Source organism: Boleophthalmus pectinirostris, unplaced genomic scaffold (genome assembly GCF_026225935.1).
Source record: "Boleophthalmus pectinirostris isolate CB_2022bp ecotype Guang Dong unplaced genomic scaffold, ASM2622593v1 HiC_scaffold_19, whole genome shotgun sequence".
In the NCBI taxonomy this organism is placed as follows: domain Eukaryota; kingdom Metazoa; phylum Chordata; class Actinopteri; order Gobiiformes; family Gobiidae; genus Boleophthalmus; species Boleophthalmus pectinirostris.
Window position 1 is genome coordinate 9,828,438 of NW_026571140.1, and position 23,910 is coordinate 9,852,347.

Consider the following 23,910-nt stretch of genomic DNA (forward strand, 5'->3'; position numbering starts at 1 on the left):
CACACAAGTCAATCAAAGACCAATCTGATGAAGACGAGACAGTTGTTACATACTGTTCATATTAGAATCAACATAAACATCATCGGCTGAGCGAACAGATCCACTGACCCACAGGTTGTTGGCGCGATTCCAGCTGCCATAAATGAGTTCTGTTGTTATGTCCTTGGGCAAGACACTTAACCCACATTGGCCCAGAGTCTGCGTACACTGGTGATGGAGTGTGTGTGTGTGTGAATGGGTGAGTGGTTCCTTGATGTAAAGCACTTTGAAGGTGGAAAAGCGCTGTATAAAAATGTCACCGGTTTCACTCTGGACTTGGTTAACTCAGAGTAGGATTGAAAATGGCTTCTGGATGGGAGAAATGAAACATCTTAAATGCAAAATCAGTGTCCAGATGACCACAGATGTGACCTTCTCTGTAACTTTATTTGATATTAATAATTACTCCATTGTATGTTATTTTGTTCTTTAAATTTTAATACCATAATGACCACAGGGCTCAAAGTTCAGTATCAGTTGCCGTAACAGTTTGTACACAAATCAGTATTTTTTTCAACCCTGGAAAAATGCCATCTTGGATAAATGTTTTTCCCCCTACCCATCTGCGTATTACTGAGCAAGTCTCCTTTCCTGTTGAAATGTGTCCAATTAAACTTCTCTCTTTCAACACAGATCTTTATTTTTGCTCAAGCCTTTTCACACTTCCCACTCACGGCCCCACTATTCTTCCACTGTCCGTTTTCATCTGGACAAAAAGTACATTAGACCAACACAGCCTGAATCATTTCACCTCCCGTATAATGCGAATGTTCCAAAATCTCCTCTCCGTTAAAAGCAAAAACGTAACACTGAGATCACACTTTTTTTTTTCTCAATAAACAGATGTCTGGAACCAACTGAAGGGCTCACATTATTAAAGTGACTGGTGTTGGTTAAAAGCAGGATTCACAGTGGAGATGCTTCCATAAAAGAAACAAACATGGCGGTGACGTAGTAATATGACGAGGGCCATGCGTGAAGCGGGTGCTATGCAGAGTAGAGGCAGCGCTCCGCCTGGCCAATGTGCATCCCGTAATCCTGCTTTTTTTTTGTATTCTTTCCCCCAAAACGTCCGCACGAGCTCCTATAGAGTCCAAAAAGTCAGTGTTCGATCTTTAGCAAAGTCCTTTCTGTAATTTTTACCTCCTCTTGAAGTCCTCGGTTGCCGGTTGCATCGCCGTCACTCCCTGCGGTGATGTGTGGCGAGTATATAAGATGTGAAACCCGATTTCCCCCTGACCCCACCGGCTGCTCGTTTGGTATTTTGGTTTTTTGAGAGAGTGAGAGAGTGGTAGTCGGGCAGGTAGGTTGTGGGTTGGATTTTGGTTGAAATGTCTTCAGTGGGCCAACAGGAACGGGAGCAGGTTATGCAGGAGCAGGAGGGCGATGCACAGCAGGGGGTCCACTGAGCTCAGGATGCTGCAGCCTGGAGGGAGCACAAGACACGAATATATTAGATGGAAAAGGGAGAATATAATGCTTTCAAAGTATAAAATTCAACCGAGGAGACTGTGTTCCCTATTCCTCCAGTCACCTCAGAGCCTTCTACAACAGTCTCTCAACCAATCCATCTTACAAGCAGCAAATCATATAAATACAATCTTGTGATGGGCACCATGCCAAAAAAATAATAATTATAATAAAAAGTATATTACGCCAAATTCCCTCTTGTCAGCTTTACGCCATGTTATAGTGGTGATACCTCATCAAAAACATACCTGGAGTTGTGTTTTGTTTCATCTACACGTTTGAGTAACCCTTTATTATAAGTCTGTCTACATCTCCAAATCTCAAAAGGCTCAGTTCCACCTTGTGATGTCATGAATAGAGCTGGGTATCATTAAGAAGTTGCCGATATGATACATAAGCCACGATACGATACATATTTTGATAGAGTGTACTTTTGGTTCGATGTGATATATTTCAAATCGATTTCATACAGTTCAATAAAAAAATAAAGGCTAAATCATGGCTGTGACAATAAAAGTCTTTATTAAATCTCTTCTTGTGCAAAGTTCCTATGAAACACACACATCATTAAAATAGTGCAAATGTCAAATGTGTCGCATAAATGACTTTGCTTCCTCTGAACAAGCAACAAAACTGCAGTGCTGTAACAAAATAATTTAGTAAAATATACCAAAAAATACTCTTGGCGATATATCAATACAGCAGCACGATATTGATAATGTATCAAGGATGGGCATTCGATAAAATTTTCTTAATCAATCGTTGGGAGAATTAACGATCGATTATCAATTAATCATTAACGTTTTTTTTATATTAAAATGATCATCATTATTATTACTATCTGCACTACTAATCTGCATAAATAAATTCTACTTTACGACATACAAACTGTAACCACTCTAGAGCCACATCAGCCCGTTTGACATTATAATGTGTTTAATTCAGTTTTGCGCAAGTCTCACAGAAACGAAACTTAAAACCGCATCGCTAATTTGCATAAACTAAGCAAACAAAAAAACTGCTCTTGTGTGCTGATGCGGTCAACTTGTGTTGGATTGAAAGACACAACTCAAGGAATACAGGTGAGTGTGACCATATTTGCGTTTGTCAAAACCAGGACACCGTACGGGGGGTGGGAGGTGGGGCCATCAATGTTGCGCTACTCTCACCTGGCAAAGCTTTTTCATGTTTTCGGTGTTCTGGTGAGCTTTTTCCCACTGGACACCAAAACATGTGTGCGGCTTTGTACACTGTGCACATGGCCTCCCACTTGTCCTGACTGGAACTGAAAACATATAATTTCTTGTACAAGTCAGAGTTACATGTGCATTTGTGCTTTGGCACGTTGCAGACTGAACAACTGTTTGTGTTTGCTCGCTCCTTCTGAGTGCAGAGAGCTACATGTACGGACCCCTGTTTGGTCACGCTACGCACAGCAACCTACATTCAGTTTGTCGATTAAAATGAACGTGATCGATGCAATTCTTAATGATCAATTATCGATTAATCGACTAATCATGCCCATCCCTAATCATCACATTAAATCAATCATTGGTCGCAGGCGGGTCACAAAAGGGTTTTTTTGGGATCACATTGTCACAATCTGCATGTAGGTCTGCAACATACATCTACATAAATCTCCGCGCACCCCTCTCTGCTCCCCACTTTTTCAGCAGCCAGCACCGCCTTGCCTTACTATTTTTCTGTGGGAAACACTGATTACTGTTTTTCACTGTTTAAAACTGGAGTAAAACTAATTACTCAGAGAGACATGAGTCACTCAGTCATTCAGTCAACAATAAAATATCCTCATTAATGTTCAATAATGGTCAGAAATGTATTTTGTGGTTTAAGAATAATGTCTGGAGTTGGTTCGAGAAGGTTTGTGACATTCTAAAATATGGGTCCCCAGAAAAAAAGTTTGGGAAACACTGCATTAAATGATACGATATATACATAGATGTTTCAGGTTTTTTTGCATGAAGTGATAGTTACCCTTTGTTCAGTAGACATGGGGGCTGAAATTATCCAAATGATTCTAGAGAAGGTGTATGGAGTTTAAAAACACAGTGAAGCACTTATTATCAAATATCACAAGGTAGAACCAGGTGTTTTCTGTTTGAGAGAAGAACTATAAAAATATACAGCATTTGTGTGTTAAACATGTGTGAATGAACCAAACACAACTCTAGGTCTGTTTGTGATGAGGAAACAACATTATAACAGAAATCAGAAAAGAGCATAATATGGGCCCTTTAAATCTCCAGCACAGACCTGCCTAAAGAATACACTTACAGCTTTATTTGAAGACATCAGAGTAAAGAGGGTAACAAAGTGAACAAAGTGTGACTACAGGGCTGTGAATGAGTTTTTAGTCAGTCAAATTATGTAATTTGGAAAAAACAATTAAAATCTGCCTAAAAATATCAGCAGAATTTATCATTGCTATTGGTCTCTTTGGATACTAAACTATATCAGAAAAACTACATCATGAAAAAAAGAATCGGTCAATCTCTATGATTATATATTTTATTACAATGTACACTTATGCTAAGGCTGCAAGATTAATCAAAGCGAATTGAACTGATGCAATTAGCAAATAGCAAAGACTGCAATTTACCTTAATTAAACAAAGAACCATAATTTTCTTCACACCAATGAAATATTCTGCTTTATTATGCAACCCTAGATTTAGATTTATAACAAACTGTTGAGAAATTCTTCATTCTTGTATAAGTTAGTGGTTTTTTTTTACAATTCTTCTGGGTATATTTAAAATCATTGCTTGTCATAAAAATCACAATGACATATTTTTTCCCCAAATCGTGCAACGTTACTTCGAGGTACTTTGTTATATGCTTCTTTTGAGAGTTCATTTCATTGTGATTGGTAGTGATGTTACGAGATGTGCTGAGGCTTCGAAGCGTGTGTTGAGTAATCCAGGAAGTCTTTGGTGAAGCGCGTATCAAGGCTCATATCGGTGATATAAGTGGTGACGTTCGAAGCCTCCTGAACCGCCCGAACCACATGACTGATTCAGGAAGTGGTTCACGGATTTCGCGCAATTCGAAACATAAGTGAAACGCAACGGATTCACCCAAAACATTTTGTGGTTTAGGGTTATTGCGAGTTTGGTACATTCTATTTGAGATTCTTTTTTTTTTTTTTTTGCGATGGAGCACACCTGTTTCATCTGTGCGCTGTGAAAGTTTTTTTTTTTTCAAAAGCAGGGGAAATTCTCTGTAAAAAAAAAAGAAACCGTCTGAGTCCAAATACTGTGGAGAAATTGATATTTTTATATAAAAATGAATAAAATGACCATATTTTGCCATCCTTATTGTGGCATAAGCACAGACATAAAGTAGAAACACAAGCACAGTCACATTACATCCTGATCTCCAATTTGTTCCTACTTTTTCTTTTAACCCGACCTTTATATCATGAACACAGACTCCAGGTTAATACATTCACACTTTATGTTGAAATCACAAACATTCAAATATTTAATCATTCATTTATTCAGTATAAATCTTTCCATCAGAACCTCGATGATCATATTGATTGTTCTATTATCACTCTGCCTGTTATAAATTTTTTGGCCTCTTGATGGCACAGTGGAGCAAATGAAGCACCTTGAAGAATCGGCTCAAGAGTCGAGCAAATGGCTGGAACGCTTCAGTGCTTCATGGGGCTTCATCTCACCATCACTAGTGATTGGTTAATCCACCTGTCACTCACTCATAGGCATGGCATAGGCTGACCAATAAGAGGAGAGCGAGTGTCTGACTCTGAGCATCGAGCCACATTACACAGAAAAGCACTGAATCACGCTACAATAATGCCAGAAACTCAAAAACTGTTACAGGACCACATTGTCCAGCCCTAAACCAACCACAACCATCCACTACCTCAGCCTCTTCCTCTCCTCCTCTTCACTGACTGCCGGAGTGTGAGCTCTAGGTGAGAATTGTCATTTCTTTTGCATAAGCACATCACGGTCACTCTTCCAGTCAAGAGTCTCAGCTGGGTCCAAGTTTATGGTTTTAAAGTGCACCTACTGTTTTTTTCAAACTGTTTCTTCTCTCCTGATTGAAGCGCTAATGATCTATAAAAAATAAAAAAATATAGAAAAATAAATATTAGTTAGAGAAAAGTAGAGAAAACTGGGCGTGGAATAGGGGTGTAACAATTCAGAAATCTACCCATGATGCAAAAAAATAATGTAATCAATTCAACTTTGGTGATAAAAACTGACAAGTAGGGTTGGGCTATATGAGGAACAACATTATTCTTTTTTTTCCGTATTTTCGTCCTGTTTCAATCTTGTCTTATTGAAAACATAAACAGGTGGACTTCAGATATAGAGGGCAGGGTGTCAGGATCACTACAGTTTTTATTTTGTGTTGATAGGAGCAATAAATCCGGAGAAACACACATTAAAAGTTCGGAATGAGTTTGCCTAAACGGTGAGAAAATAGTCGTTTACTTTCCGCACCTTGTATTATAAAGATAAGAAGCACCAGAGGAGAGAAAGGAGAAAAGGTGAGGAGCTGCAGCTGGATCAGAGAGAGGGAGGGGGAGACAAAGGGCAGGACTGTTTTTTCGAGCTGTTATTTCCTTGGCACTTTTTTTACGTGATAACAGTGGTGGCGAAAGGTAAGGGTCAAGCAAAGCAAAATGGCATTTGGCTTTAGAATCTAAATGTATCGTAGTGCATCGATGCATGATGATTCTAAAGCCCTAGCCTGAAATGATAAATTAAATACATATATTTTCTGTCCTATAGTGATTTCTCTTTAAAACAAATGGTCAGTATTTTTTGGTAAGTATTTTCAAAAGTATTGAAAATGGTATAAGTACTAGTCACATTCACAGGACAGAAATGAACCTATCCTGAATAGCTTTAGAATGATCTTGAGCTGTATCAGAACAAGTACCGTATTTTTCGGACTATGAGGAGCACCAGATCATAAGACACAGTATCAATAATGTTGAATTCTCTTGTCTATTTTCATACATAAAGCACGCCAGATTACAAGGCGCATTAAGAGAAACAACTGGACGACACTTGAGACTGATCCCTTAGCCCAGGCATCCACGATCCCCTGGCAGATTGTGGCATAACTTAGCCTGATTCATCAGCCAGTTTCACTTCATGGAAACTATCTGACCTCGCAGCATTAGAATTCATTCACTTGACGCTAGGTGGGTACTAGCAATGGGCATTCGGTGAAATTTTCTTAATCGATCGTCGGAAGAATTAACAATCGATTATCGATTAATCATTAACGTTTTTATATTAAAATTATCATCATTATTATTACTATCTGCACTACCAATCTGCATAAATAAATTCAACTTTACGACATATAAACCGTAACGACTCTAGAGCCACATCAATCCGTTTGAGATTATTATGTGTTTAATCCAGTTTTGTGCAACTCTCACAGAAACGAAACTTAAAACCGCATCGCTAATTTGCATCAACTCAGCGAAGATAAAACTACAGCTCTTGTGTCGCTGATGCGGTCAATTTCTGTCGGATTAAAAGACATGACTCAGTGGAATACAGATTAGTGTGACCATATTTGTGTTTGTCAAAACCAGGACACCGTACGGGGGGTGGGAACTCGTCATCGACATTGCGCGACTCTCACCTGGCAAAGCTTTTTCCCACTGGACACCGAAACATATTTGCTGCTTTATACACTGTGCACATGGCCTCACACTTGTCCCGAACGGAAAGCGTGGACTTTCTTGTACAAGTCATCGTTGCACATCATTCGCATTTGCACTTCAGTACGCTGCAGACTGACCGACTGTTTGTGTCTCGCTCCTTCTGAGTGCAGAGAGCTACACGTACTGACCCTATTTGGTCACTCTACGCTACGCACAGCAACCTACATTTGGTTTGTCGATTAAAATGAATGTAATCGATGAAATTCTTAATGATCAATTATCGATTAATCGACTAATCATGCCCATCCCTAGTGGGTACTTTTTTATTTTAACCAATCCCTGCTTTTTGGTCATTCCTGATGTTCCAAATCCCGTAAGAAGAAGGGCAATAGCGTCTTTCCCCTTGATAAAATTCACCAAACATTCTCTTTGTTCTGACTTTAAATCCTCAATCTTAGGAATCGTTGCCAACACAGAATCTCTGGCTTCATCTACATCCGTCTTGACCACTTTGTTTACTGTTGTTCTGTACCACAAAAGGGACCCGGACAGGCGCTTGAGTTTGACGTCATGGCTTCACAGCTCTTCGCTGATTGGCCGATGCGCGGTCTACAACTTCCGGGGTTCTTGCAAACCGTCTAGTGTATTCGATTCCTGACCTAGGTGCTGGTGAGCAATGAAACTGAGTGGAGGCACTAATTGACACCAGTCTGGATAGGCATAACTCGTCCAGCATTGCCTCGCTGTCTTGGTGAATGTGTATTATGAATGTGATTGTGGATAGATAATTAACGTTTTTTTTTTTTTTCTATGAGGAGGACTCAAATATACACTGATGTGTTTAATGCAGCTTTGCGCACATTTGTTTACGTTTTACAGAAACAAAACTTAAAACCACATGTCTCATTGGCATAAACAATAAACGATTAAAAAAACAGCTTGCTCCTTGTGCTGCTAATGAGGTCAGCTTCTGTTGGACAAAAGGGCATGACTCAGTGGAATATTTGTGAAAATCGGTTCGAGGTCAGTAAGCACAACCATAATTAATGCATAAGGCACACCGGATTATAAGGCACACTGTTGATTTTTTGAGAAAATTAAGGGATTTTAAGTGCACCTTATAGTCTGAAAAATACGGTGTAAGACTAGTATACGTCCATGTACAACTATGGAACGTACCTGGACCATTGAAGGAATTCACAGATATAACATCACACTGTATTATAAAACTAAAACTTAATGTTGAAAATCATGTATAAAGAAAGAGTGTTCATCATCGTGGTATTGCAATCTGTATTCAGTATCGTGTTTATTTATTAGTCTCGAAATCAGGTTTGAAATTGTAGTATTATGACAATACTAATTAAATATACTTATACTTAATATATATAATTGTGTCATAAAAGCAGAGGATATTGTCAGAATGTTCTGCTTTTACAGAAGTAACAACCGTCATAGACTCCAAACATAGACTGCCAAATTTAATATTCCTTAGTTGAATAATGGATGGTAAATTATTTGCTTTTTGTTGTTTGTCTAGCCTAAAAAAACAAAACAAAAAACAAACAAAAAAAATATTCAAATTAAAATTATTTCACAATTTCCTAATTTTCAAAGATGGCATTTAAAAAATAACAGCGTGTACTTTATAATGACCATCTAATGACTCAAACTACCGCTTTTGCAAATAAATGATATTTTCAAATGTCAAAGCTTTTCCAAAAAATACAAAATAACAAATAAATAAATACGTAACATCTTTCTCTCAAGTAATTTATGCAGTTCAGTGATATCAGACCTAAAATTTGTAGCTTGCTTGAATAAGGCGTAGACAGAACTGTGCAAGGATGAAGGGAGGCGCCGCATTTGGCTTTTGTATTTTGTTTCTCCGTAAACATAGTTGAGAGGTTTAGCGCGTCGGGCATTGTAAATTGGACAACCCCGTTCACATCTGGTCACCTCGGCACACCTGCTCCTCGCGCTCGCAAATCCTCTCGGCTGCGCTTTGGGAATAAATAAACTGGAGCCAGTAACACGCCATCTCATTAGACTCTCCCTGGGACTCCACATTTATCCAACACAAATCTCACGCAAAACAAAACAAAAACACGTGTGCAGGGTTCCAAATTTGACACGTCTTATTCCGGCACCAACACCATTAGAGGTTGTCCAATATGGATCTTTGTAGCCGATACCGATATTTGTCTTGTTGTTGTTTTATATATATATATTTAAAAAATAAGAATAAAAAAAACTTTTTCTGTACATTGCTTGGATTTAATAACTTGACCTGATAAATAAATACATTAAAAAATAACTTGATTTAAAAAAAAAAAAAAGTAATAATATTAAAAAATTTAATTAATAAAACGACAAATCTGATGCACTGAGGACAAACTGGAAATGACACATGACAATTATAAAGCCACTACACTCCCACAGAAGTAAAATTCAAATTCTGAGCTTTAAACCATATTTTAATGCTTATTACCGTATTTTCCGGACTATAAGTCACTCTGGAGTATAAGTCACACCAGCCAAAAAAATGCGTAATGAAGAAGAAAAAAAACATATATAAGTTGCACCGAACTTTAAATCGCACTTTTTGGGGAAAAGTATTTTTATAAAAGAAGAGACAGTTCTTCTTGAAAGGCAAGTTATAGTAATAACAATAGAATAGAGAACAACAGGCTGAACAGGAGTTAATATGTTAACGTAACATATGAATAGTTGTTCAGATAATTATAGCATAAACAACAGAACATAAGTTTACCAAACTCACGATTTCACTCCAAATCACTAAATCCATTCTTTATTGGTGTCACTTCTGTGCGACCTCCAGAGATAAACCATAGATCCATGAGGTAAACGGAGCGCCACTTCCTTTTCTGCATCGCTGTCGTCAAACTCAGCATCAGCTCCAGTTAAAATTATTCCGGCCTTTCTGAATCCCAACAAGATGGTTTTGTTTGTCACTGAAGTTCAGGCTTTGTCGACTCATCCAGTGACTTCCACGAAAGTTGCATGGTGCACCCGCCCGGTTGCAATGAAGCCATGTTCTCTCCATCCCCGCTTTCCGCCAGTCCCTCACATGTTTCTCGCTCACTCCAAACTTTCTTTCTGCTGCTCGATTACCGTTTTCTGCTGCATATTGCACTATTTGCAGCAGAACAACGGCTTTTTGTACAGGAGGCATGCGCAGTAGAATACAAATTGACAGTGGTACACAAGCCTAGAGCACCCTCTTGCAGCTGTCAGTCTGAAAATGTTAATATATAAATCGCACCGGAGTATAAGTCACAGGACCACCCAAACCATGAAAGAAGTGTGACTTATAGTTCGAAAAATACGGTATACATTTTGTTCCGTACATTTGGTTACATGACATTTGGTTGTCACCTTTTCAAAAGCTCAAGCCTCTCCTATTGCCATAATGATGATGCCTTTATTCACAACAGGCGTGTTTCAGCCCATTCAATGCCAAATATCCTTCAGTACTTAAGCATGTCTTGCTTGTTTAGCATTATTTTGGACCATAAAGCTGCAAATCTATGTAGTTTGCCTTAAAATTGCCCAAAATGATTTAGTGTTTAGTTCAACTTTAAGTTATAAGCCATAAAATACCAATGCCACTGCGTGCAAAATAGCTTGAATAATATATGAGCTTAATATATGCCCTTTGCAGTCTCCCTTTTTTCACTTGTTTACAAATGTGCAAAAGTGAGTCTTATACTAGGTGCATTTTTGATGTTTTGTGTCTTATTTTGTGGCATTTACTCCAGTCTGAAACCAGGACATATCAGTCTCTTGCGCTGGTGAAAACGAAGTGGATACACAACATAAATTTTGCCCTTTAAGAATCATGTAGAAGATGTCCTACTTTCGTTATATTCTTTCTTTCACAGGTGGTGCAATGTTCACCCTCTGGATTCTGAACTGTATGTTACAACTGATACAAACCACAAAAATATTGAATGGATGCACAGAATAATAAGCCTCAAATGTATTTTCTCAAGGTCACCAAGTTAGTCAAAAGCCTGAATTATTTACATGAATTTGTGCGATCGAACCTTGGCCATTTGACAGTTCACAGCACACAGAATGTAAAATTAAAATCTGCTCAGTTATTTGGATGATACAAGGAAATACATTCTGCTAGCATACCGGCACCTCAGTAACATACAGAGAGCAGTTTCATTCATGTTACATTTGGTGAGGTACATCAACCACTTGAAACTGGTATGGTGTCGATAGCAGCCATGCACCTAACCTGTCATTTCAACATGTTTCAATTCTGACTCTTGCCACCGGAGGAGGTCAGGCACCTTAAATAAGAAAATTGTACTGTTGTAAAGCTTTACACAAAAAGAGATTAGAGAGATTAGGGGTGTGCAAAAATATAAAAATATCCATATATAGTATCGTTTAATGTGATGATACAGTATTGATATCGTGGGATGCTATATCAATATACCACCAAGAGCATTTTTTTGTATATTTTACTAATTATTTTGTTACAGTGCTACACTTTTGTTTTTTGTTTAGAGCAAGGGTGTCAAACCATGGATCTATTAAAATAACTGGATACAGTATTGCTAGCTTGTAGCTGCCTCGAGTTGACGTAGTGGCCACTCAGTGGTACTACAGTCGAAAAAATCCCTTGGGCCGAGAGAAGATTTTTCTCATAGAGCGCAATGTAATCACAACCTGCTCGTGTTCGGCTGACAGGGCACCTACAACTTTCAAAAATGTCGGATTTTGTGGCGATTTTTACCTATTTTTAGATCATAAACTTTTTCTCGCTCAAAATCCTTCAGTTGTCTTAAAAAAACGCTTTATATTCGTTAGCTCCGGCTCCGCTCTGCTCCGCACTCGTTCCTCTCGCTCTGATTGGTCAAAGCGATCACGTGATACACGAGCCCGCGCTCCGTGCGTGTGGTCGCGTGCATTCGCGTGTGCCCGTGGGAGAAAAGAGCACTACTGCGCATGCTCGGTCGGCCCACAGCCACCGGAAGTACCTAGCCGGGCTAGGCTAATCTGGGATCATGCGCCATTGAGCTCAGCCCATTGACTTGAATGGGCGGCCATTTTGGAACCTGGGGGCTTGTGTCAAACTCAAATTCACAGAGGGCAAAAAAAAAAAAAAAACTGTGACTAAGTCATGGGCCAAACTAAATATTTATTGAAAATTTCAACAATATCTGCATGTTTTCTCTTCTTTCAAGATATGTAATGTTAAACCTTTTCTTATTAAAATATATGTTTAATAATAGTTTTGCTTAAACACTGAATCCAGAAGAAACATAATATAAAATAGCTCTAATAAATATTTGATATGATCTCACGGGCCAAATATAATTATATCGTGGGCCAAATTTGGCCCCCGGGCCTGAGTTTTGACATGTCTGGTTAAGAGGAAGGAAACTCATTTATGTGACACATTTGACATATTCACTGTTTTGATGACTAAACTTGTTTCATATTCACTTTGCACAAGAAGTGGTTTAACAAAGACTTTTAGTATCACAGCCATGATTTAGCCTTTATTTTTTACTGAATCTAAAGTGCACTGTATCGATATATGTATCGTATTAGGATCTATTTATCGAGATACGTATCGCATTATGTTCTATTTATCGAGATATGTATCGTCTCGTGACCTATTTATCGAAATATGTATTGTATCGGCAACTTCTTGATGATACCCAGACCTAATACAGATGTAACCAGTTAGAATGCATGTTTCTCAAGATATTCTTTTGTAATTACTTGAATTAAAGAGAAGCTGAATGCCATAGTGGACACAGGCAAAGTGATAATGTCAGGAAAGCAGGCGGTGGAACCCTCATCAGTAAACCTTTAAAGAATACATATTATGCAAACTTATTATTTTTGGAGCTCTTAACCATGTTAGGATTTTGCTCCCTCATTAAAAACATACCTGGAGTTGTATTTCACATCATTCACACTGGTTTCAGCAATCCTCTAAAAAAGTCCTTTACTCAGTGTTAAAGTCCTGTGACTGATATGATAGATAGAAATCCTGCTCAGTTTGCATTTGTTACTACTGCATGCTTATATTTACATGTCCAGACATGTTTGCCATTTCCTAGTTTAATTGTTTGTTAATTGTTTGCGCTGTGGTGATTCCCTCTGCCACCAATAGATGGCAAGCTGCACCAGCCAAGTATACTGAGTCTGTTTCTAAATCATAAAATTCTAAAGCAGAGGTACTCATAACCAGAAAGACAATCTATTTGGATGTGTTAGCGATTGATTTTAGCTTGCACTTAGGAAAATCCCTGCCCATTGATGCAGATGACGAGTTAAGTTAATGAATAAGTCTGAAAGTGAGAAGATGACGCATCTGAGTACATGTTTTGTGGCACCTTGAACAACTGCATTTGTCCTGTCCTCGTCTAATGAACTAAAAGCCCTAGAAGGAGAACATGTTAGCGGCGCATTCACTGGTGGCCTTGTTTATGCTAATGCACTCTCTCTCCCGCACTCGCATCCACGGAAACAACCCCAGTCATTACTTAACGGCACCCGCAGCATCCTTAAGCAGTTTGGGTGCCGCGGCGTTCTCACTTCTCTGACTCTGCCTTCTCTTGTGCCTCTTTGTATGCTTGGATGTGCACAAGTCAAGTATATTTCACGCTTCAGGGACATAAATTATTGGGGCAAAAATAGACCTCGGCATCTATAACATGAGAGGAGTGGGGAGGAGAGCGGCACATGTGAAGTAAAGAATATTCAGACGGCGGTAAATGGCATCCAGGAATGAAAATGTCTTGGGTCTATGGTATATTGGGTTATTTGGAAGCCCGCTGTTATCGCTGACATTAGGAGAGCGCCAATAAAGGAGTTGGACTGCTTATAGCCACATGAGGGGTGAATAGGTTACGATAGCAGTAGGTGGCTAACGTATTAAGATTATGTGCTTCTTCTGAAATACAGTGTGTTTTGGCCCCTGCTAAAGTCAAACCAAAAATGACCTCTTCACAGACAATATATAGAAAAATAGTTTGACCGACTTTGTTTAAAGAGTGGGTATTTTCTAAAACTTTTTTTGAGCTTTCTACCATGTTATAATATTACCAAAATCATGCCTGAAGAGGTTTTATATTATTTTATATGTCTTCAATGCATGTTTAAGTAATCTTGCAATCTCTCCCAGGCCCTATTTGAACACTTGAATATGGCAATTTTACAAACACAATACAAAACAATACACTACAACTTCACAAACCTGAAGCGATGTGCAATAGTTTCATTAGCGGGATGCACACTGATTGTGTTGTGATAGAACCCTGAAGGGGAAGTGAATTAGCACAGGGAGCAAAGTTACAGGAGACTTAGTGCGTCTAAATCGCAAGTGAAACTTATTAATTCAATGTTTTTTATTCCAAATATACTATTTTCAAAACAGTAAAAGGTTAGCCCAATTCATCAGCCGCTATTATTTCATTTCATTTCACTTCGTACAAACCGTCTGACCTCGAAGCCTTTAGATTTCGTTCACTTGACGGTAGGCGGGTACTTCTTATCATTTAACCAATCACTGTTATTTGGTTGTGACATATGCAATGCGCTGGGCTAACTGGTATATTAAGCTTTTCCCAAATCCCATAGAAAGAAGAACAATAACGTCTTTCCCCTTGATGAAATTCACCAAACATTCTCTTTATTCAGGCTTTAAATCCTTGATCTCGGGAATTGTTGACAACACTGAATATATGACTCTTCGCTGATTGGCTGGTGTCCGAACTTGCACTTACGGGGTTTTTGCAAACCGTCTATTGTATGTTGATTCCTGACCTAACCGGCTAATAAAAGGTAGCATGATGATTTAAATATGTTATGTGTTAACAAATAAATTTAAGATGTATTCTGCACACTCAAAAGTCACAGCCGCCCTCAGGCCACGACCAAGTATTCACTGACCCACAAGATTCATATATAGGCAACGTGGGTAAAGACTCTTGCCCAAATTCACAATAACACTATGTACAGATTAGAGCTGGGATTAAACCATCAACCTGTATGTTAGGAGTGAATGTGCCACCCCAAAGTTACTGTTATAATTAGTTACAGACAATGAAGGAAAGGGAAGTAGCTCATAAGGAGTACGCAGAATATACTGTGGTTGGAATGGCAATACAAATACAACATCGTGGCAAACTGTGGTGTTGTGTCTTCATATGTTAGATCAGTTTACAAAAAGATTGAACTACAGGTTTATGCAAGTTGTAAATAATGAAAACAGGGTGTAAACTTGTGCAACATGTGGAGTAGCAACTTTCCTTTCAGCAGCAAACTCTACATCGCACAAACATGCCATGCTTCGTTAGTAAGAGTCAAATGATCAGTCAACCAAATGTTGATTCCTTCCTTAATAAAACCCTATCTCTGTTGATTATCTCTGATGTATATTTGGTCTATCATTTGCTTTTTAATTAGATGCCCACAATGCTTTATCTGCCAGTGCCTGTTTGTTTTATGCTTTGTGTTCACCAGACTTTGAAGGTTGATTCACAGGTTCTGCATCAAAGAACAGTGATGTGTTTTTAGTGGCTAAGTATCTGCAATAGTTCATTGTTTATTATTCTTAACAATAAAAGTGAATGCTGTGACTAAAATAATTTGTTTCCAAATGACAGGCACGTAATTGCAGAGTAGCCGACACATTTTACCAAGTTTCATTAATTCAAACAATGATGATTAGGCACATGATTTGGACAATCAGCTTTTTTAGTACACTGGCCAAAGAGCAACTCGGTGAAGCTGGCCAATTTAGGAAAAGAATGTGACCACACAGCAATCAACGTGCATACATACTCATATCCTACTTTTAATAGAAACTTTAATAGAATAGAATAACAGTTCTGCTAAACACTTTAAAGGAACTAAACTTGGCTTGGTTTGCCTTAATCTGCATATAGAGGACACATACATACTTTCCATACTCAGCTTCTGGACAAGCCATGACTCATATGAAAGGCCAGAACCTCCACAATTCACTCACTGAGCTGCAGAGGCTGCACAAGCACTGACTCATGATTGGCTGCAGGCGCTGGGATTTAGACAGAGAGGATTCATTCTGCCATCTGACTGGATAATCCTCTCAATTTCACATCTGATACTACTGACCAGTTACCTCTTTTTTATTTTAATGTAAGTCATTCGTTGCAATCAAAATCCTTTAAGTCAAGTTAATTAAATAGAGAAAGCCTCCCTCCGTCTTTGGCCAGCAGAGGACATCGAATCCTTTTCTACTTAAATGTCTGTGATATGTTACCACCGGGAGCAAATTTTAGAATATACCAAGATGGAAGAAGAGTAAAGGGATATTTTGCTGAGTCATGTTCACTGAATTCCCCTCGTGGCTAATGCATTTATTGCTTTGTTGCTATCCATTTGCACACTCTGGAAAAACAAACCAACTAATGGACAAAATAAATGCAGAGGATTTGACAGAGGGTATAGGCCAATCCTCTGACTGACGATGACAACACAGTCCTTATAATCTAATGCTAGCATCACAGAGAGCAGCCAAGGATAAACTCATATGTGTTAAGTGATGCTCCTGGCTGATGCGGTGGAGGCTTATATATTATGCTTACTTGGTAAAAGGTATAATCCTGGAATGGCATTCAAAGCACTGGCTCCTTCCCTTCTGAAAAGACTGCATTTCCTTTTGATGAATACATCCATTTTCCACCAGTGCAGACAAACAATCGAGGCAGCTCCAACATCAGAGTGGGGATAAATAAGTATTTAACCGAATCCAGGAGAAATGATCTGCGTGCACTGCCATGTCAGACAGCTTCAAATGGGCTCATTTACTGTATTTCCTCTCCTGTGTCCCGTGTAATGAGTTTAATTTCCCCCGGGAAGGCTTGAATGAAAAATGCAATCTCATTTACCATTAGCACATTAGCATGAAGGGGCTTTAAGACCTCTCCCAGTGAGCAGTATATAACATGAGAGGAGCTTTTATTAATTTCACCTGGTTATTGAACAAAGTTAGCATTTAATATTCTTATATACTTGTTACACAGTAATGAAGAGCTGAATGTAAATGACTTCAAAACTGACCTTAAAATGATGATATGGCATTGGCAGTAAATTACAAGTTGCGGAAGAATGATAAATGATACACTGTTAAGCATTATACTGTTATTCCTTTAGTTACAGAAATATAACCAAGAGCCCTTTACAGCAACCTTGCACTCCTGCTATATCTATATATCTGTATAAGCTGTACATCTTAAGGTGATATGATACTCAACACATTCAGACTAGTTCTTTGAGAGTAGATCAAAGAGATGACACAGCTATCAGCCAGTCAAGCGTATAGACATGTTATGCTAAATTGACTTTTTAGAGCTTTTAACCATGCCGCAATGTTGTTTGCAATATTTGTAGTAGTATTTTCATGGATTTGTTTAAATAATTCCCTTTAGTTGTTCACTTAAAGGTACTGAGAAACTATTCAGGTGGAGGGTCCGTCACCTAGCCAGGCTGTCGCCACCTTGTGCCTACGCTCAATTTCATTTCTTTCCAGCGACTAGGTCAAAAATCTGAATACACTAGACGATTTGCAAGAACTACGGAAGTTGTAGACTGCGAACCAATCAGCAAAGAGCTGCGCAGCCATGAGGTCAAACTCAAGCGCCTGTCTGGGTCCCTTTTGTGGCACAACAGTAAACAAAGAGATGGATGTAGATGAAGCCATACATTCTGTGTTGATAAAGATTCCCGAGATTGAGGATTTAAAGCTGGAACAAAGAGAGTTTGGTGATTTTTATCAACGGGAAAGACATTATTGCCACTTTGTAAAAGAATTTAAGTACAATATCTTCCATGTACATCTCATTTTAACACTGACTCACAAAAGCTACATTTACACCATGATCTTCACTTGACATACCAATGGCATACCATTATCTAAATTGTGGCATATTGCTGTCTGATTGGTGACTACTGGCCTTCATAATCTCACCACTCTTGCTTTATAAACCTCCTCCTTTGGAAGCATAGTCAAGGGGATTGAACAGTCAAAGATCATACTATGTTTACTTTTGAAATCATACTATGTTCACTTTTTTGTCTCTTGCGTAAGACATTCAGTTGGTCTACAACCTTTTACTTCCACCCTTTCTTGGACAAGCTGATGAAAACTTCGACAACATTCTTCCCATGGGATTTGGACCATTACTTAAAGGTTGTATAGAGGATTTTCCAAGGAACGAGAAATCCAGCGACTGTTTGTCCTTTTTCAAATGTTGCGCATGCGTGAAACCACCCCCCCTCCCCTACAGCTCCCTACGTAGAAACGCCTCCTCCCGCCTCCTCCTTACGCCAGAAACAGGTTTGTTTACAGCCGGTGCGCTGCACATGACTTGTAAACAACTAACTACAGTGTTGGTTAGGCAAGGTGGAGAAGTGAGGACCGGGGGGAGGAGGTGTGCGGCGGACGAGAAGTGAGCGGAGATTCCGTGCCCGGAGAAGTGAGGAGCAGGGAGAAGAGCGAAACGGGCAGCGGGGACAGGAGCAGGAAAGGGGTGCAGAGAAGGTTGCACGGAGATTCAGTGCGAATGAACTAGCTACAACACGCAGCAGCAAGCTGACTCTTTCTTTGCCTTGAAAATTACGTTTTCAGACATAGGATATCGCTATCATGTCCTGAAAAACGTTTGTCTAGCTCTTGGAAATAAAGTACGTTTTCATAATAAGCAGAAGTTACCTGTCCAGGAGTAATTTGGCGACCAATGCGTCAGTCTTTAGACCCTGCGTCTGCTTCAGTTGCGCCATCGCTGGAATGAATCTTCAAGAATCACCTTAGTTTGGCTTCGCTGCTTTTCCCCTTGTCTTCTTCTTTCAGCAATCTCAAAAACGGACTTTCTTTTGCGGCGAACTGCTCCTGGATTCTTGTCTGCCATTGCAACAAACTTTGTGCTAACTGCGAGGAAGATATAGGTAAAAAAAAGCCGCTAAGAACTGTTGCGTTGGTGGAGTAAACAGCGTCTGTGCGTCTTGCGTCTGTGGACTGCGTGACAGGCGTACGTAAACCACGTAACGGCAGCGCGCAGTCAAGTCAGTTACGCTAGAAACGTAGGGAGTTTGATTGACAGCCTGTCAGCTAACAGATAATGAGGCAGTGTCATTATCTATTGGCAAATGTTTAGCTGGCCCCACCACGTCCAGAGTTGATGAATTTTTATTCTCTTTTTTTTGGTCATCATAATTACAAGGCTACTGCACCTCTATAATGCTATCATTGACAATTTGAAACAAAAAAAATCCTCCATACAACCTTTAAGTCACAACCAAATAGCAGCATTGGGTTAAATTAAAAAAGTACCTGCCTACAGTCGAGCAAACAAATCCTAATGCTGCAAGGTCAGACGGTTTCCACGACGTGAAACCAGCTAATGAATCAGGCTTTCCATCACCTGCTTGTCTCCAAGAACTGTGAATTCATTTGCCAGGAGTGTTCAGTAGCATGGCATGAAACCTAAGTTTAATGCCATGCTTGGGAATTTTTCATGAAAAGCAATAATACCAGAAAAGTTGCATAGTCCCCCTTCAACGATGAAAACCAGAAACCCTGTGTGTAAGTTTTTTTTTTTACACCCAATGCCAATATGGATTGTTTAGAATATGGATGGCAGGTTTTGATTATTTTCCTCAAACTATGCAATTTAAATTTATACAAACTCACACCCACAGCCTTTTTAAATAAGAGAGCAGTGTAGTCACGCTTTACTTGAAGAGTAAAATAAAGCTTTATGCAGCTGGTTGGCCAAAATAAAATATCGACCTATGCTAGATATAATAGAGATATAAAGCCAGAATCCCTTACAGGGATTAAGAAGTTTTATGAAGAAACGTGATATTTAAATTAAACAATGGGCACACACTGACACTGAATTTAGAATGAGCAACAGGAGTCACCTAACACAAAAACAAACATTTAATTTGTATTATTTTAATAACAAAACTAATAACGATTGTGTTCTTGGTAAAGCATATTTGTACAAAAAGGAAATCATGTGTTTTAGAACTTGTGTATTAATGAAAGCATACTATAGGCTAATATTTAAGATAGACAGATTGGTAGTAGCTAAAATGGATGTTGTTTAAATTCAGATTTTGTTGCAATGTAGTAAGCTTTGGGGTAAAAGTACTGAAAATCAGATACTAATCAATCTGTGTATCATTTGTTCATTCGTTTTTCAAAATAAAACCAAAAATAAGAAAATGAAAAAAACAACATTTTTCTTCATTAATTGTCTCCAGATTCGACGATTCATACAATAACGATTCATTTTTTCAGTTTTCGATTTTGTTTTTAACTAGAGCCCGACCGATATGGATTTTGTTGTGGCCGATATGAAACCGATATAATGGGAGTTGGATCTGCCGATAGCCGATATAATCACCGATATATTTAGTGATGTAAAAATTCACTGTAAATCTTGAATTGATTAAAAAACTTAGGTTTGGCTCTAGTGGATTCTAAATTGGGTTTATTTAGGCAACATTTATTGTTATTTTGACTCTTTACATCATATTTACATACAGTAGATTGGCCTAATGGCATTTTTGCATCACATTCTAGCTACCAGTGATGGGGATTCCAGTTTTTTTTTTTTTTTTTTGGAGAACCGGCTCTTTTGGCTCGGCTCACTAAAGCAGCTGGCTCTTTCGGCTCTCAAGCGACTCTTGAGATTGTTTTGTTGCAAGCAGGACTAAACCAGAACTGAACCAGGACTGAGTGTCGGGACTCGGTTTCTATCTCTCTCCTGCACTCGAGCCCAAGATTAGTCCTGGTTTATTCATTTTATGCTGAACTGCAGCCAAATATGCACTTTTTTTTTTTTTATCCTATGCACACGCAGATTTCTGAAAGTTTTGTTTTCAGCCGCTGCTGCTGTCAAACTACGGGTCTACATGCGGCATGAAGAGAAAAAGTGAGAAAAAGAGAAAACACGGCTCCCAATAAGAAGCAGGCTCCCGTTGTTCGCTTCAAAGAGCCGCTTCGATCGCGACCGACCCATAACTCCTAGCTAGTAAACTATCGCTATTAGCCTAAATGCTGCGCACCGCGGTAGTTAATTATATGCATAAATGTGGATCATTCACACGTCTATTCACAGCTCATTTACATATCAATGCAGGTCCAGTAACAAATATACGGCCAATATAGTCACTTTACAATAGACCAATAGAAAACAGCCTGTTTATGTGTGGGAGCTACAGCAGCTAACCGCTAACAAAACCTAAACTAGCTTCAAAGTCGATGTATTTCCAACACTCACCGCTCACACAGGCTCCTCCTCACATCACAAGTCTGCACTAATAAATGTCCTTTTAATCCAGACTCAAACCGAAGAATATAATCTCAATGTTGCGCACGGCTGCGGGTGTAAACAAACACACGTGAGTGAAGTGACGTCACTCTGGTGGTGTGTTCAGGGACAGTACGGACACAGACAAATTACACCGCATATAAATATTATTATAGTATTTATATGCGGAGCCACATATTAGGACATTTATCTGTCTGTAAATTGGATTAAATGAACATAATGTAGAGAGTCTAAGCTTTATAACGAGGTATAACATGCCGATAGCCGATATGTCTCCAGGTGCCCATATTAGCCGATAATATCGGCCAGCCGATATATCGGTCGGGCTCCATTTTTAACCCTCTCAGGCTCAAATTAATTTTTAGTATCAGGAAAAATCTGATATTTGGGGAAAATTATAATATGGGGTAGTAATATACAATTCTGACTTTTTTATCCTTTGGGAAAAAAAAAAAGTATTTTGCAATTCTGGCAGGCCGTTTGTGTGTAGCCATTCTTGCACAGTCTGCATCGCCCACATTTATCAGCATGGATGGGAGAAAAGGCTCCTGATTAAAAAAAGCTCATATAATATGGATGTGGAGTAAGTAGGTAATTGGAATTTAGCAGATGCAAATCTGCAACGCCTGCCTGGAGAGGGTTAAATGAACAATGGAAAAAACAAATAACGACCGTTTCCTATTTCCATGACTGGACCAGGACTGAACCAGGTCTGGTCCCAGTCTGGTCCCAGTCTCAGCCCCAGTCTCAATTCCGGTCTGGTCCTGGTCTCAGTCCTGGTCTCAGTGCCAGTCTGATACTGGTCTCAGTCCCAGTCTGGTCCCAATCTCAGTCCTGATCTCAGTCTTGGTTTAGTCCTAGTTCAGTTCTGGTTTAGTCCTGTTTTAGTCATGTTTTAGTCCTGGTTTAGTTCTGGTTCAGTCCATATGCGGTGCAAAAGTCCAGCTTCACAATTTAAGTCACGGAAACAGGAAACTGCCATTATCCGTTTTTTCCATGATTCATTTAAACACAAAATCGAAAACTGAAAAAACAAATCATTATCCGTTTTTTCATTTTGGTTTTGGAGACAAATAATGAAGAAAATTGTTGTTTTTTCATCTTCTTATTTTTGGTTTTATATTGAAAAACGAATGAACGAATGATACACGGATTCTAATCCATACTAAAACTACAATCGAAATTAGACCCTCAATACTAAAATCACATTCACAGGATCGAAATGAACCTTTCCTGACGACTGAAGTATTACACAGATTTACGTGAATAGGAATGAAAGTACTATGATTAAATGTTGAAAATGGCATTCTATAGTCTAAAGAAAGTCTTTTTAATGATCATTGCGCCTATTCCGTAGTATTGAGTATAGATTTTGACATTTTTAATCACTAATAGAAATGATCAGGTTCGGCAATTGAATTTTTCTTTTTACTTATTCCCTCTGAAAGTACAACCTAATCAATAGGGAAAAAATCGCTTCCCTTCTGAGATTATGACATCGTTCTAGCCCACATGGTGATTAGCGATACGATGTTGGTTATTTCAATCGATTAGTCTTCAATTAATGTGATTAGTTGTTGCAGCCCTAGAACAACTGATTGCCTTTAAGCTGCGGTAATGACATGGTAGACATTATTGAACCCGTAGGGAAATTGAATGTTGTATCCTTCGGCCTCCTAGCTATGCCCCACTTATCTATGCATTTAATAACAAGAGGCTGTTTTAATTGTAGTTTGCATACCTATACCTATGACTGCACTCAGTTTAAAGTCAGTTTCTATGGTAACTAAGACCTCACACGTGATTGAGTGCTGTTTACTCATTGATGTAATAGTGAAAACAATCAAGATGCCATTCTCTCCAAGGCTTTATGTGATGGAGGAGCGCGCGCTGAAATGGGTAGCGAAGAGATAAAGGAACGCAGCCAGTGGGACCTTACATTTATTTTATCTGCAGCCGATCTTAAAGTCATCCATGCTTACATCTTGTCAGGTCAGGATTATTGTAATTCTCCGCGCTCTGGGTTCAGCCAAAATGCCATCTCCAGCCTCCAGACTTTGAACAAGAAACATAACTCTCTCTCACTTTGGGCAAAAAAATCAATATGAAACTGTCTACAAATAAATTACACGTTTATAGGTCTGCCAGCTGTAATTAAGTCATATAAACCTCCTTCTATAAAAACAGGGGATTTACACCAGTGGTCTCAGCTGTCACGGTCTGTTGTGATAAAATACGCTTTAAAGCTCTTTATTGGAAACACAGGAACAGAGCGACTTCATTAAGAGGTAGTGGTGGGGAGGTAGGATAAAGTTGGGCACTCTGTGTAAAATATGAAAAG

At 38.9% G+C, this 23,910-nt stretch overlaps 1 protein-coding gene across 1 annotated transcript in view; it reads right to left on the reverse strand.

The window, feature by feature from the left end:
• Positions 1-1,376: 1,376 nt before the first annotated feature.
• Positions 1,377-23,910, reverse strand: part of vstm2b (V-set and transmembrane domain containing 2B) — a 49,791-nt gene continuing 27,257 nt past the window's right edge. Inside the window, exon 5 of the mRNA XM_020927471.2 lies at positions 1,377-1,465. Coding sequence (XP_020783130.1) covers positions 1,377-1,465 — 89 coding nt within the window. The remainder of the gene's footprint in view (positions 1,466-23,910) is intronic.